Source organism: Gallinula chloropus (assembly GCF_964237585.1).
Source record: "Gallinula chloropus genome assembly, chromosome: 4".
NCBI lineage: Eukaryota > Metazoa > Chordata > Aves > Gruiformes > Rallidae > Gallinula > Gallinula chloropus.
The window spans coordinates 15,755,440-15,767,803 of record NC_140088.1 but is presented as its reverse complement, the minus strand read 5'-3'; the positions used below and the strand labels follow the sequence as shown (position 1 = coordinate 15,767,803).

The window sequence follows — 12,364 nt, the reverse complement described above, 5'->3', positions numbered from 1 at the left end:
AAGGTCTGGATGTTAGAAACTTGCATGACATCTGTCTGGGTTTAGAGGCATCTCCTACTAATCTTTCAAATGCACTAAGTGAACTCATTTGCAATCCTAGAAGAGAAGACAGGACTGACAAAGGTTTGGGGGGCTTATTGGTTTGTTTGTTTGTGGTTTGTTTGGGTTTTTTCTATCATGATGTGACTTTTTGGTGGGTTTTTTTGTACCTTAAATTGAGTTATTTTTCCAATTTGAATGAAACCTTTTCCACTAATGTGTGATTTGCATAAAATCCAAGTTTGTAGATTGCTGTGGGATTCCTTCTTTGTTTCAAAATTTGGCTTATCACAGTCTGGTGGAAGATTGCTCAGATACTCAATTACTATTGGAAAGAGAAAACAGTTTATTTCAGTGGCAGTTTGCTGAGTGATTACTTGCATTGGAAAACATTGAAAGTGGTCATAAAGTTCACTTAAATAAAGGAGCATTAAAAAACCCAAACACGGATGGGTCTGGTGAAGACAGCAGCGCTCACATGCAATACTCTACGCTGGCAGCATTATGGAATCTGTGGCTTCGTGCTTTATTAATTCCTGCTTTGAGAAACTTCCTGACTATCCACACAAAGCAAAGAAAACCACCCATCAAACTTCCTTTTTGGAGAACAGACTTGCCAGAGGTCTTCTGACTGTCTGCTTAGGGAGGTTTGTGGGCCACGGCAGAGAACAAAATTGTCATCTGCTTCAGGGGGCTCCTCAAGGAGGGGCCTGGCTGCTACTAATTGAACCTTTCAGTCCAAGCGATGTTCCCTTTGCTAAGATTAAGGAGCAGCTTGGTTCAGTGATCAGGTTACTCTGTAACTACTTGTACAGTGTGGCCTCAGACTTACGTGAAGGGTCAGAGAGCTAGTACCTTTGCAGATCCCTACTCCAAATGTTGCGTGGGAAGGGGAGAGCCTCAGGGTCTGTGGGGCAGCTCTGGTAGGCTCTCCTGATGCAAGTGGACTTGAGGCACTGGAGCAGGTGCTCAGCATGCAACTTTCATGTTCAACACTGCTGTTGGGAAGTGTCCTGAGCCTCAGGTTCCTGACCACTCTGCAGCAAGCTTGCTCAGAGACCCTCTTTCCCTTCTCCTCAGTGATTGCAGGGCTCCCCGGTAGTCACAGCACTGGGGCTTCTCTCCACCCTGTCTCTTTCTCCTCCTTGGCTGGGAAGTGACACAGAACTAAAGGAGACATATGCTTTATGCATAGTGATGCCAACTCCAGGGATTTTTCTAATCTATTTTATTGTAACTGATTTCAATTTTTTACCTTACAATTCTCTTTGTGAGAATGAAGAGATCCAGAGTGATTTGAAAGATTACTGCATTTTCAAAAAGTTTTTTTAGGGTAGGAGAAAAGCTCTTGAAAAATGTGAGGTGGACACAGTTTGAAGCTATGTGGCCAACCTGTGGTGAGCATTGCCCCTGAGACCCTTTGATATGCTTTGCAGTGGCAGGAAAATTAATTACAAAAAAGTGACTTTGCCAAGGAAAGTGAAGAATATGTTAACAGTGGTGTGATACTTGGTCACCAGCTAGGTTGTCTCAGGGGACTGGAAGCTACTGATTGAAAGGCCTGGAAATCTGATCTCCCACATTTTAAATCAGGCTTTATAACCAATTTTCTCTTTTTTTTTTTTTTAAGGCACATTTTACTATTTTAACTCAGAAAGAAAACCCCAGCTGTTCATGCCTGGCATTGGTAATACAATGTGTGCTAACAGTTTAAATGCTTCAAATTTTTAAAATCTGCTTAGATTGAATAATCTACACTGCTGCTCAGAACATGAGGAATTTAAAGCCCAGCAGTAATGCCAGTGCCCTAGTTCACATGGTGTGAACTTCCACGTTGGTAGCCCAGTCTCAGCTGTTGAGCAGCGCTGCCCAAGCTGCACAGAGCCCGACTGTGGGTTGGTGTGGCAGAGAGACTGGAGCCCTTCCAAGACAAAGCTCTGCTGCCCTTCTGGATCCCTGCAGGGCATGAGACCTCTGGGTCCTGCCTTGTTGGGGACATCAGCAGGAATCTGATCCCTTTGGAAAAAGGCAGTTGTTTCCACTCTGACTTTCTTGTATGCACACAAAGAAAGGGATATTCCTCTGTTGGTGAGCGACATAGCAGCCCGTTGCCTTGGCAGCAAGATGACCTGGTTAGGAGTGAGCTCTGGAAGAGAACAACAGAAGGAAAATATGGCTGAGACATGCAGGAAGTTTTTTTTTCCTCTCAATTCTATTTCCCTGCTCTGTGCCATCGGGAGAGGGAAAGCCTGTGTGAACAGTAGATAGGAGGATATTTTGCAGCTTTTAGGAGAGCAATCTGACTTTTAGAAGAGCTTTTAACCTGCCTGTGTCTTACTTCAACAAACACTTGGAAAAAGCCTCTTTTGTCTCATGAAGCTTGGCTATACAACCAGGCCTGTTTCCTTCCATACAAGCTTTCTGGGCTAGTGTTTGGGAGAAAAGTTACTTGAATTTGGCTTGGTCACTGAGGTTTTTTTTATGTGACCTGGGCCAAATTATTTAGTAGCATTTGTCAAATTATAAAGCATTTTGAATGAAAGGACCCATGTAAATACCAAGCATTATTATTAATTCATTGAGGGATTTGAAAGAGCCTTCCAGGCATGGATGTATTAAATCTGAGTGTGTTACAGTGAGACAGCTGACACTGGGGATGGGTGAAGTAATCGTTTTGTGCAGAGGAGAAACACAGCCATTATTTAACAGGGTATAGTAGGACAACCCAACAGTGTAGTGCAGGAAGTTAAGAAAAGTACAAGTTCATTTAAGGCTACAGAGGGAATTAGGGTGACAAAAGTAACTGATTTGACTGGAACTTTTCCAGGTCACCCTGCTTGCACAAGAAATTTCATAACTTCAGCAGTGGTCAGGAATGGCCCCAACATACATACTCAGTCCTGGTCAGGAACCAGGGACTTCTAGCAATGCAAACTGTCATGAGGCTGGGACAACAATGAGTTTTTGTTGGAACAATGCTGTCTTTCATGGAGTCTGTTCACTTTGTGGAGGACTGAATTATTAGTCTAAGAGAATAGAAAAGGCCTAGGGATTCACCTGAAGTCTGGTGTGTGTGTAGGCCCCCATGTTTTTCATCAGAAAACTGGCAGAGGCCAGTTACTGTCATAAACAGTCTTTGTTTCACAAGGTGTATTATGTCTCCAGTTATCTGTCTTTCACCAATACATTTTGCTGCTACCTGTCTGCAGTCATAGCTATCCAGAGACCAACAGATAAAAATGAGAGAGCAGATCGCTGTTCCTAATGGACACACTCATGTTGTAACCCAGACTCTTGCTGTCGGTGTCAGATTGCCTTGAGCTCAGCCTCTACTAAGACTCTCATCGGGTCTTCAGTCAGAGCAGCTTTGGCTGCAATCTTCTGTGGCATCTCTGTTCCTCTGCCAAAGGAATGTCCTTGATTTGGATATTCAGCTCTCTAGACTGTGATGTCCTTGATTGCTTGACTAGAAAAGCAAACCTGATAGGTCTCATTCTAAATGTGGCATTTTCTGACCTTCGTGATTAGAATTTGTTATGGCATGGCTTTTGCAGTTCTATGACTGCTGGGGTATCTGCATACACATACCTTTCTGATGCGTTTGCCAGTGGTCAGTCTGCTCTTATGATCAATGTGTGTGTACAAAAACAAGAGTTGTCTTGTTGCCATCTGAATGAAGGGAAATGGAAACATAAGAATGGTGACATCTCCGTTCTGGGTGATCAACCCAAGAGGATTAAGTCCCACTTTCAGAAGTATTGGTTTGGTCTTCATAGTGACTAACTTGGCTCCAGTGTTTTATCGAGAGTTGTAAAATGCACTGGAGAGAAAAGGAACTCAGTTTCCTTTATGGTTTTGCTGCTTTTTAAACATGACTCTTAATCTTCTGAAGCTGCTTCAACATTGTTCCTTCATTAGTAAAACACAAGTAAATGCTGGAAAATGTGAAGCATTCCTCAAATTTTGCAGCTTGGTGGATGAAACTGAGACCTGTTGAAGCGTGGTAGGTGATGGAACATGACCTTGTAAGCATTGAATAAAATCTTAAGTTGCTATTAAAAAAAAAAGGCTGGGTTTCAGTGCTAAGCTCTTAGAGGATTTCACTGAGAATGAAGTGGTTTATCTACATTTAGAATAAAATTCTATTCAGCGTTCTTGGTCTTCAATAGAAGCAATGCTTGGATAAAGAATCACAGAATTGTCAGTTTGCAAATCTCTTTAAAACAGAGAAGCGTAGGAAAATTAAGATCATTGTTAATCTTGTCAGTTATGACTGTCTGATGCTTTTGAAGCCAAAGCAAAGTATTTGTTAGTTATAATGTGGCATCATAGAGAAATTGCTTTTGAGCTTTCCAAGACGAATTAATTTTTATCTACCATTGTGAATGAGTTGTAGCTGAAATAAAACCAGGAAAGAATGGCACACTGTAGATGGGCTTCTAGCAGGACAGCCCGTGGTGTGTCATGGTGTGTAAATTGTAAAGACGGGGTCAAGACTTTAGGACTATTCCCTTGACCCGTGTAATGAATGATGAAGTTCGCTAATGAGAAAACAGTTCCGGTAAATTCAAAGTAGGTCAAAGGCTTTTTTTTTTCTCCTGGTTGTCCAGTTAACCCAGAAGATGCCAAAGATCTGTAGGTGTGCACAAGAAATGGAAGATTCCTGACTAAAACAGGTGAATATCCAGTGATGTTAATTTATTTTCTTTCTTTCTGTGTCTCCTGCCCTTCTCTTCTGAAGATGCAGGCGTTGGAACAGAGAGTAGTAGAAGCAGAGCAAAGAGCTGAGGATGCAGAAAACCAGGTAAGAGATTCTCTTATGGTTGCTCTGGTACAAGTCCAGCAGTAACTTACTCTCCATCTAGTCTAACATACAGACAGCACTCTGCAGTGCTGTGCTCTGCTAGGGAAACATTGATTTACAGTGGTGAATCCTAAGCAAAAACCTGTGCATGATATCTGGCTCTCAGCTTCACAGCCTTTACCCCGTGATCCATGGTAGGTATGCTTGGTTATAGGAAAGGAAGGGGATATTGTACCTCAGGATTAAAGTGCAGAGATGGAGCTGCCTGGCAGGTCCTCAGAAAACAAATACTTATGAGTACTTACTGGTAAGGCCTTGTCTGCAAGTAGAGAGGTTCTGTGAAAGAAGTAAGGGTGTGTCTGCAAAATCTACTAGTTGTTTTGGACTTTCTTTTAGTCATTACTGCTCTGGCTCAGGACCCCATAGAGGAAAGCATTAAGAGCTGAATTTGTTCCTTTTTACTGTAACCATATAAAAATTAGGCATATTGTCTAAGCTACGCCTTCCATGCTTCTTGAATAATCAAGAAAGAGACTTCAGTGGGTGAACAGGATATAAAGAATAATGGATTGTTGTACAGTCTGCAGTGTAAGAAGTATTATAAAAACAAAAGAGCCAGGAAAGGCCAGATGGTGTGACCTCCTGCATCACTGCAGGTCACTGCTGAAGGGAAGGTTTGAAGTGAACCAGCTCCCTCCACCTGGAAAAGATCTGCAGGACTGAGCAAGTCAGAGATTAAAGTGCAGAACTAAGAACTGTGCAAGATGGCCACAAATGGTCGAAGAGAACTGAAGGACTGAGTAGACAGTGTTATAAACATACTATTCCATGCCAGTTTGATGTTGATGTCAAAATATTTTCTTACCAGCTTAAATATAGGAAAGATGCTATTGCTAGTCACTATTATAGTAATTGCCAACCAAGAATGAGAGGTAAATTCTTGAGTAGTATTATCAGTAAGTCCCCAGAAGACTTCACCAACACAGGCAAAGGTAACATTGTCACTGTGACAGTACCAAGAAGGAAATACAGTTACAGGCCAGAGGCATCATACTAGCAGGCACCTGAATGACAGAAGTAGAGTGTCCATGATATATGCTTAGATGCAATGACAGCAGGGGAGCAGATGGAGAGCAAGTCAAACCCAGGTCAGAGAATGGGCAAGAGATGGAGAACTTGGCTGGGAAGATGTAGGAGAAGTTAGGTTTGCCTTCACTTACCTGCCACAGTCATGTGTTGGCAGGTCCTAAAGACTAGCGACCCTCAAAGTTGTGGGGTCCGTCTTTCCAACAACCTTATCCACATCCAGGGAAAAATGTTCCTAGAGAAATACTTCATTGCTGCCTGACAGGCTGAAGAACTGACAGCATAAGGAATAGAACCATTCACTAACAAGTATATTCACCATGAATGAGAAGCAGCTGACAAATGAGAGGGGTCCACATCAAGTGTAAAATCTCTTGTTATCTTTCTCTCCAGGAGTCTGAGGGAGTTGGGTTTGTTAATTCAATGGACTCCCGTAGCTGCCAACCTCAATTAAGGAAATCACATGTTTGCAGTCCCCTCTCTGAGCCTCTACTACAGAGTCAGCATTTAGGCATCAGACAGAAAGGAGGGGCCATTTATTTTTACTATAATCACCCTAAACTCTAATGAAAACACATCCGACTCAGCAGGCTTAGTTTTCTGGCTCGGATGTTGGGTGCCTACCTTTCTGATTCCATATGAAGAAGTGGCAACTTGCTTCTCTGCCTAATGCAGGCAGACAAGAGGACAAAACACAGCTTCTGCAAGTATGAAGTGTAAGCTGCTCAACAGAGCATGAGTAACTCTTGCACAGACTCTGAAGTGCTCAGATCACTGTTTGCATTCTCCCTCCCTGGTTCCAAACTCCTGTCAAATGAACGGTGTCTGGAGTTGGTTTCTTTGCAGATTTAGTCTCTCTGGGATGTGTTGGAACTGGACATTTTCCTATCATTAAGTGCCACAATTAGCAGGTTTGAGTTAAGATGGCAGAATTCCATTCAACTTTAGAAATGAAGTCTTATAATCCAGTGCAACAGGTAAAAATGAAACAGATTGCCATATTGTGAGACACAGATTTTGGAGAAAGCAAGATGATTTTCAAAGCTTGCAGAAAACCTGGAAGGTTTCAGCAGCAGCTAGACTTTAGTGCATTGAAACTTTGTAGTGAAGGAGCTTTATGTTAGTGCTTCTCCTGCTGAGATGAGCAGGTGTTGGCACTGGCAGGAGCTCAAAGATAGGCACACCTGACATGTAACTGCTTAGCAGGGATGGGGAAAACACTTGTAAGAAAGACAGAAGCTGCCAAAACATTTTCTAAGTGGGGGACAGGAGGAGTAAGGAACTCCATATGACATTTCCTTAAAGAAATCTTGATCTAAAGCTAATGGCTGGTGTTTTGTGGTGTGTACCTTGGTAGTAAATGGGGTAAAAAGCTGACCATGGTATTGCAAAGGACGAAAGTATGGTGTACCTTGCACATACGTCTGTGTTGGCTATAGTACCTGTCGGGTCTGTTTGGCCAATGGTGTGCAAATATTTCAGTCCACAATGTGTTTATTTCTTACTGCTTCAACATTACATATGAATGGACAATGTTCTTTTCACATATCTGTGAAAAGATATGTTCTATGTTCTTTCACATATCTTCACTAGACAAGCAGCTCCTTCATTTGCATTGTTTCAGGTTTTTTATCTTCCTCTGATTGTCATTACAGGTCAGAGTTATGGAAGAGAAGATAAAACTAGCCAATGTGAAGACTGGTGAATCAGACAGCACCCTGCACAGGAAATACCAAGAGCTGATGGACACAGTGCAAGGAAAGCAAGATCTAATCAACAGGTTGGAGACACAGTTAGCAAAACAGGTAAAGATATCTCGTACAGTGAGACCTGCAGCTTTCATGAGTTGGAAGGACTGTGTAATGTTTCAAAGGTATGGATTATATCTCCATTATATAATCAGCAACTCACTTGCCTCAGATGAGCTGTAAAATTATGTCCTGCTCAGTGGAAGATCCTGTCCTTCCTTTCTCTTTTCAGGCAAAAACCACTCATTCAGCCTCACTAACACTTGTCTCTTCATTGTAGGAGTTTGGTCAATGTCCTAAAGTATTTCCTTCTGTTACTGTTCAGTCAGTGTTCAGATTCTTAATTGTAATGCTAGAGTCTGGCCATAGTATTTCTCTGACTTCCTAGCATATAGATTTCTCTGCGAAATCATTATGTAGCCCATCTCTAACTTGGCTTATACTCTTCAAGAATCCTTTAGCATAGGTCGTATCTTGTCATGTGTCCTCATTATGAGAGAACAGCTGTTTCCCACTATGGATAGTTCTTAGTCTCTTCCATTCTCAGTTGGTGGAAGGCAGGAACTACATCTACAGCAGGGCTTGTATTTTGACTCTAGTAAAGGCCTTGCTCTGTGGTCTTTATAACATGAGAAATGAGGTGGGTTTAGATGTTGCTAAGTATGTTACTTTTAAATAATAATAGTTCATAAGTGGGCTTTTTGTGTAAAATTCTATGCCATTTGAGTTACACTTCACACTGTCACCTATTTCAAGGGCAAAGCAGATTGGTAAGCTGGTTTGGTTTGTTGTTGTTCTTTTAACTTGCTTTCTTGGTGAGAATATTGTGTGTGTTAAGTACCTTGTTAGTATTAGTTTCCATCTTATTCATCTATAGGTCTATACCCTTGCACTTGCACCAGTCGAATCCCTTTTGCTTGAAAAATTACACTGTTTTATTACAATGTGTGTGTAGGCCGGGGAAACATTACAGCAATGCTGCAAAATAATCTAAAACTGGAAAAGTTGCAGACTTTACACAAAGGAAACTGGTAGGTGGGCAATCGATACCTGATTGAAACCTGAGCTGGGTTTTGCTATTCCACAACAAGCTCTTGAAACAACCCTCTGAATCTGACTCCAGGAACCACATAAGACAACTTAGAGCTTGATTTTAATTTTTTTTTCTAAAAATAAAATACTATCCAAATAGCAGTCTTAAATCTTATGCCTGGAATGGGACCTTCAATGTTTAAGTCACTCCTGATGCAGTAACTTTCTCAGAAGTTAGTTGTACTCTCCTAAGGCATCTAATCTTTTTTGACACAGAAACAGTTGAGGACTGAGGAAGCCAAAATAGTTCAAGAGAAAGCTGCCAAGATCAAAGAGTGGGTAACTTTTAAGCTGAGAGAGGTGAGTATTCAGTTTGCTGCCAGGTTTCAAGGCCTATGACTAGATACTGTGGCTGCACTGCCAGCGGGCTCCTATGTTGGGACAATAGTCAATCTGCCACAGAGGCTTTCTGCTTGCTTGGCCCTGCATAGACTCAATTGCAGAGCCAGGGTCATCACATTTACTGAGGGCTGCTGAGTGCTTTGGGCAAACTGTAAATGACTGGTCTGAAAGCACTCCCTGAAGAAGATTTACTAGTCAAAGCAGCTTTCACCTAGCTTTCCTTTGCCTTTCCCTTCTTTCCCTGGGTGCAGTTTCTGGCTTTATTTCTGACAAAGCAGCTTTAGCACAAATACATGTTCTTTGCTGTTCCTTGATTTGCCATCTCTGAGTAGTGCTCTTTTAATACTGACCAGCATTTTCTGATGTCTAACCTCTTCCTCCTGTCCATCCTGTGGACTTAAATCTCTGTCTGGACATAATTCATTGCCCCACTAGAGAAACAGATAGCAATGGGTCAGCAGTAGGTGCAGTAATAATTTAACAACTAGAGTGGGTCTTTTCTTTTTATTTCAAGTTAAAGCCATAGATTTCCCAGTTTATTCCAGAAAGGGAATTTTTTGGGGTTGGAAGAAGCAGTCCTTATGAGTACTAATCGTGTTACGATGTGACTTTGTAATTTCATGAAATTGCCTAGATAATTCATTGCAATGCTGTGCTTCTATTTTGTTTTCCTGTGTAAGATAATTAAAGATGAACCTACATAACTGACTGGTGCAGCAGAAAGGAGGAAGTGCAGGGGTTGGGGGTATGACCTGCTGTGAACACAGGAGCCTACATTCACATTGGGTCTGTACTGGCAATGAAGTTTGTGCCAGGTGCACACCATGCACATGTGGACCACTGAAGGACTTTCATCTGTGTTGCTTTAGAGAGTGCCATGGGTGCAATTTCAACATCAATTCCATCAAGAGAGAAGCCTCTTTGGGTGTACCACTGCTGCATTTATAATGTATGTTGAGACACTTCAAGCAAAGACATAAGGCAGATTTGCAGTGAATCACTTGTGCACTAATTACAATTAAGGGTGCATTTACATTTATTTTTTCTCTTTTGTCCCTTGAGTCTGGGGGATCTCCTTTTACCACATACAGGGAAAGAGGGGAAAAATGCTCCTCTCTTTCATGACAGTTATTTAAATTATAAAAAACACCAGTGAAGGAAATAAAAATACCTATTTGAAAAGTGTAAATACTATGTACAGAGGCTATTTGAGAAAGCACAGCAAAATGTTTAAGTGGGTTGTCTAGCAAAGCTGCTGAGAGGGACTTCAAGGCAATTGGTAGATTACCCATCCTTTTTCTCTGTTCAGACTCCTGAATGTAATAGAAATGAAGACATGTTCTATATAGTGGAACACATGCACACAGAGTTTTGCATTCTTTCATTTTTTTATTGTTGTTTCATAGCTTGAGATAGAAAATTACCACCTGAAAAACTGCAATCAGAGGCTGACAGAGCAAATTGAAACCCTTCAGGATACATTGCAAGGTAAATGAGTTCACCTGGCATTGCAGCGGAGTAACCACCACAACAGTGGAAGTCAGCATTCCTGGGTTGTATTCTTAACTTTGTAATAAATTAACATTTGTGACAGCAGACAGTAAAACTGTACTGTTCCTCAGTGGATCCATTTTTTTCAGATGGAAATAATGTTGCTTACCTGCCTTACAAATTTTTAATTTGTTTCTCACCAGCTATTGAGCACAGACACCCTCCCCCTCCCCCCGCCCCCTCCGAGTCTGCTTTTGCCATTAAAATAAACCACTTTGCTCACAGTAAGATGAGCCAGTCTCCCAAACTTCTCTGGGCATGAAGGCAGGGGGCATTTCTTTCCTGCAGAAGTCTTTCTGGCATTCCTATCTCTCCACAGCAAGGCAATAGGGCAAAATTCCTTCTAAATCCCACCATGCTTCTAGATACATGCTTTATGACTGGGTTTTTCTCATCCCCTCTGGCTCTGGCTGTTTATAAAAAGAGAATGGCTGGTAAGCTGCGTTAATAATCTGGTATTAAGTGTTCCCTGGATCCCAACTCTCTGGGCAGTAAACAGCTCTGTTCCTCTTTTCCCCAACTAGTCTCATTGTGCCAGGCTGAATTCAGTGGCCTCTGCAGAGAATAAAATCTCTTCTTGCTTGCCATGCTCATAGTAACAGCTGTCTCTGCTTCATATTCTGTCACATTAAGGAAGCTGAAAAAACACCAATAATATTTAAAAAGAATGGCCTCTTTTCACTCTACACTAATCATTTACCTCGGAGTGGGGGGAAAATGTGTGCCAGAATCAGTGTGCAATAGTGCTACATGGTGTTAATAGCTTTGTTACCTTTCAGTTCCTTGTGACTTAAGTGCCAAGGTCAAGCTCTCATGGTTGTCTTTTTCTCAACTGTGTTTCCAACAGCTGGCTTCATCTCCTCCACATCCAACACTGATTTATTCTGCAGTTTGCCCTTCCCTCAGTTACTTTGGGTCTTCAGCTTGTTTCTACTTCCTTGTGAAAACCATTCTGGTTAAGCAATGTCTGTGGAGTTCTGTGTTCAGGCAGCATTTTCAACAATAACTGTGCAGAGTCACACTCACCCATATTTCTGCAGCTTCCAAAGCATCTTATGACTTGGTTCTCAGTCAGGCAACATATAAATGCCAAGGTCAATGAAAACCATAAAAGGAGGTACCATCATCTGCTCTCAGTTTTGTTCACACTTTCTCATACCCTAACGCTGCTATTCAACCTGTAGAACCCAGATAGCCTTTAAATCTAGTCATTAGAAAAGAAGAAAGAATTATAAAGGATAAGTACTAAATAGATAAAGGACAATGGTGGCAGCCTAGGAGCTCTCTTATGTCTCCTTCAAGTATAGCAACTGAAAGGCCAGAGGAAAAAAATAAAGAAAAGGATGTTTTCACAGCAAAGACATCTAAACTGTCAGAAAGCAATGCTCTGATTATATAGTATAAAAGGATAGCAAAAATCCCTAAGGAAATTATTGAAAAGAGATGAACCTCACTGATTCGTGAGATGGTTATGAAGGTCTCCATATGTATGCTGGAAGCCTCATCTAGCCCTTGGTATGGGAGGAATCACATGAGCTTATTTGGTGGCTTAAATCAAAAGTCAAAAGCCCCACTAGGCAGTGTTCTGTCCACTTAGATGACTTTTGTCAAAGTAATGTGTTGATAGGTGCACTTCTTCCTCATGGATCTTTTCAAGAGGAGACATAATCATGGATAGGTAAAAGTAAAAATTTCTATATTG

The 12,364-nt window shown here is 41.5% G+C and overlaps 1 protein-coding gene across 1 annotated transcript in view; it reads left to right on the top strand.

Annotated features, from left to right (window-relative positions):
- Positions 1 to 12,364, top strand: part of PLEKHH1 (pleckstrin homology, MyTH4 and FERM domain containing H1) — a gene marked incomplete at its 3' end in the record, with an annotated part of 52,365 nt that overhangs the window by 9,590 nt on the left and 30,411 nt on the right. Inside the window, exons 3-6 of the mRNA XM_084263379.1 lie at positions 4,781 to 4,843; positions 7,585 to 7,734; positions 8,986 to 9,069; positions 10,518 to 10,599. Coding sequence (XP_084119505.1) covers positions 4,781 to 4,843; positions 7,585 to 7,734; positions 8,986 to 9,069; positions 10,518 to 10,599 — 379 coding nt within the window. The remainder of the gene's footprint in view (positions 1 to 4,780; positions 4,844 to 7,584; positions 7,735 to 8,985; positions 9,070 to 10,517; positions 10,600 to 12,364) is intronic.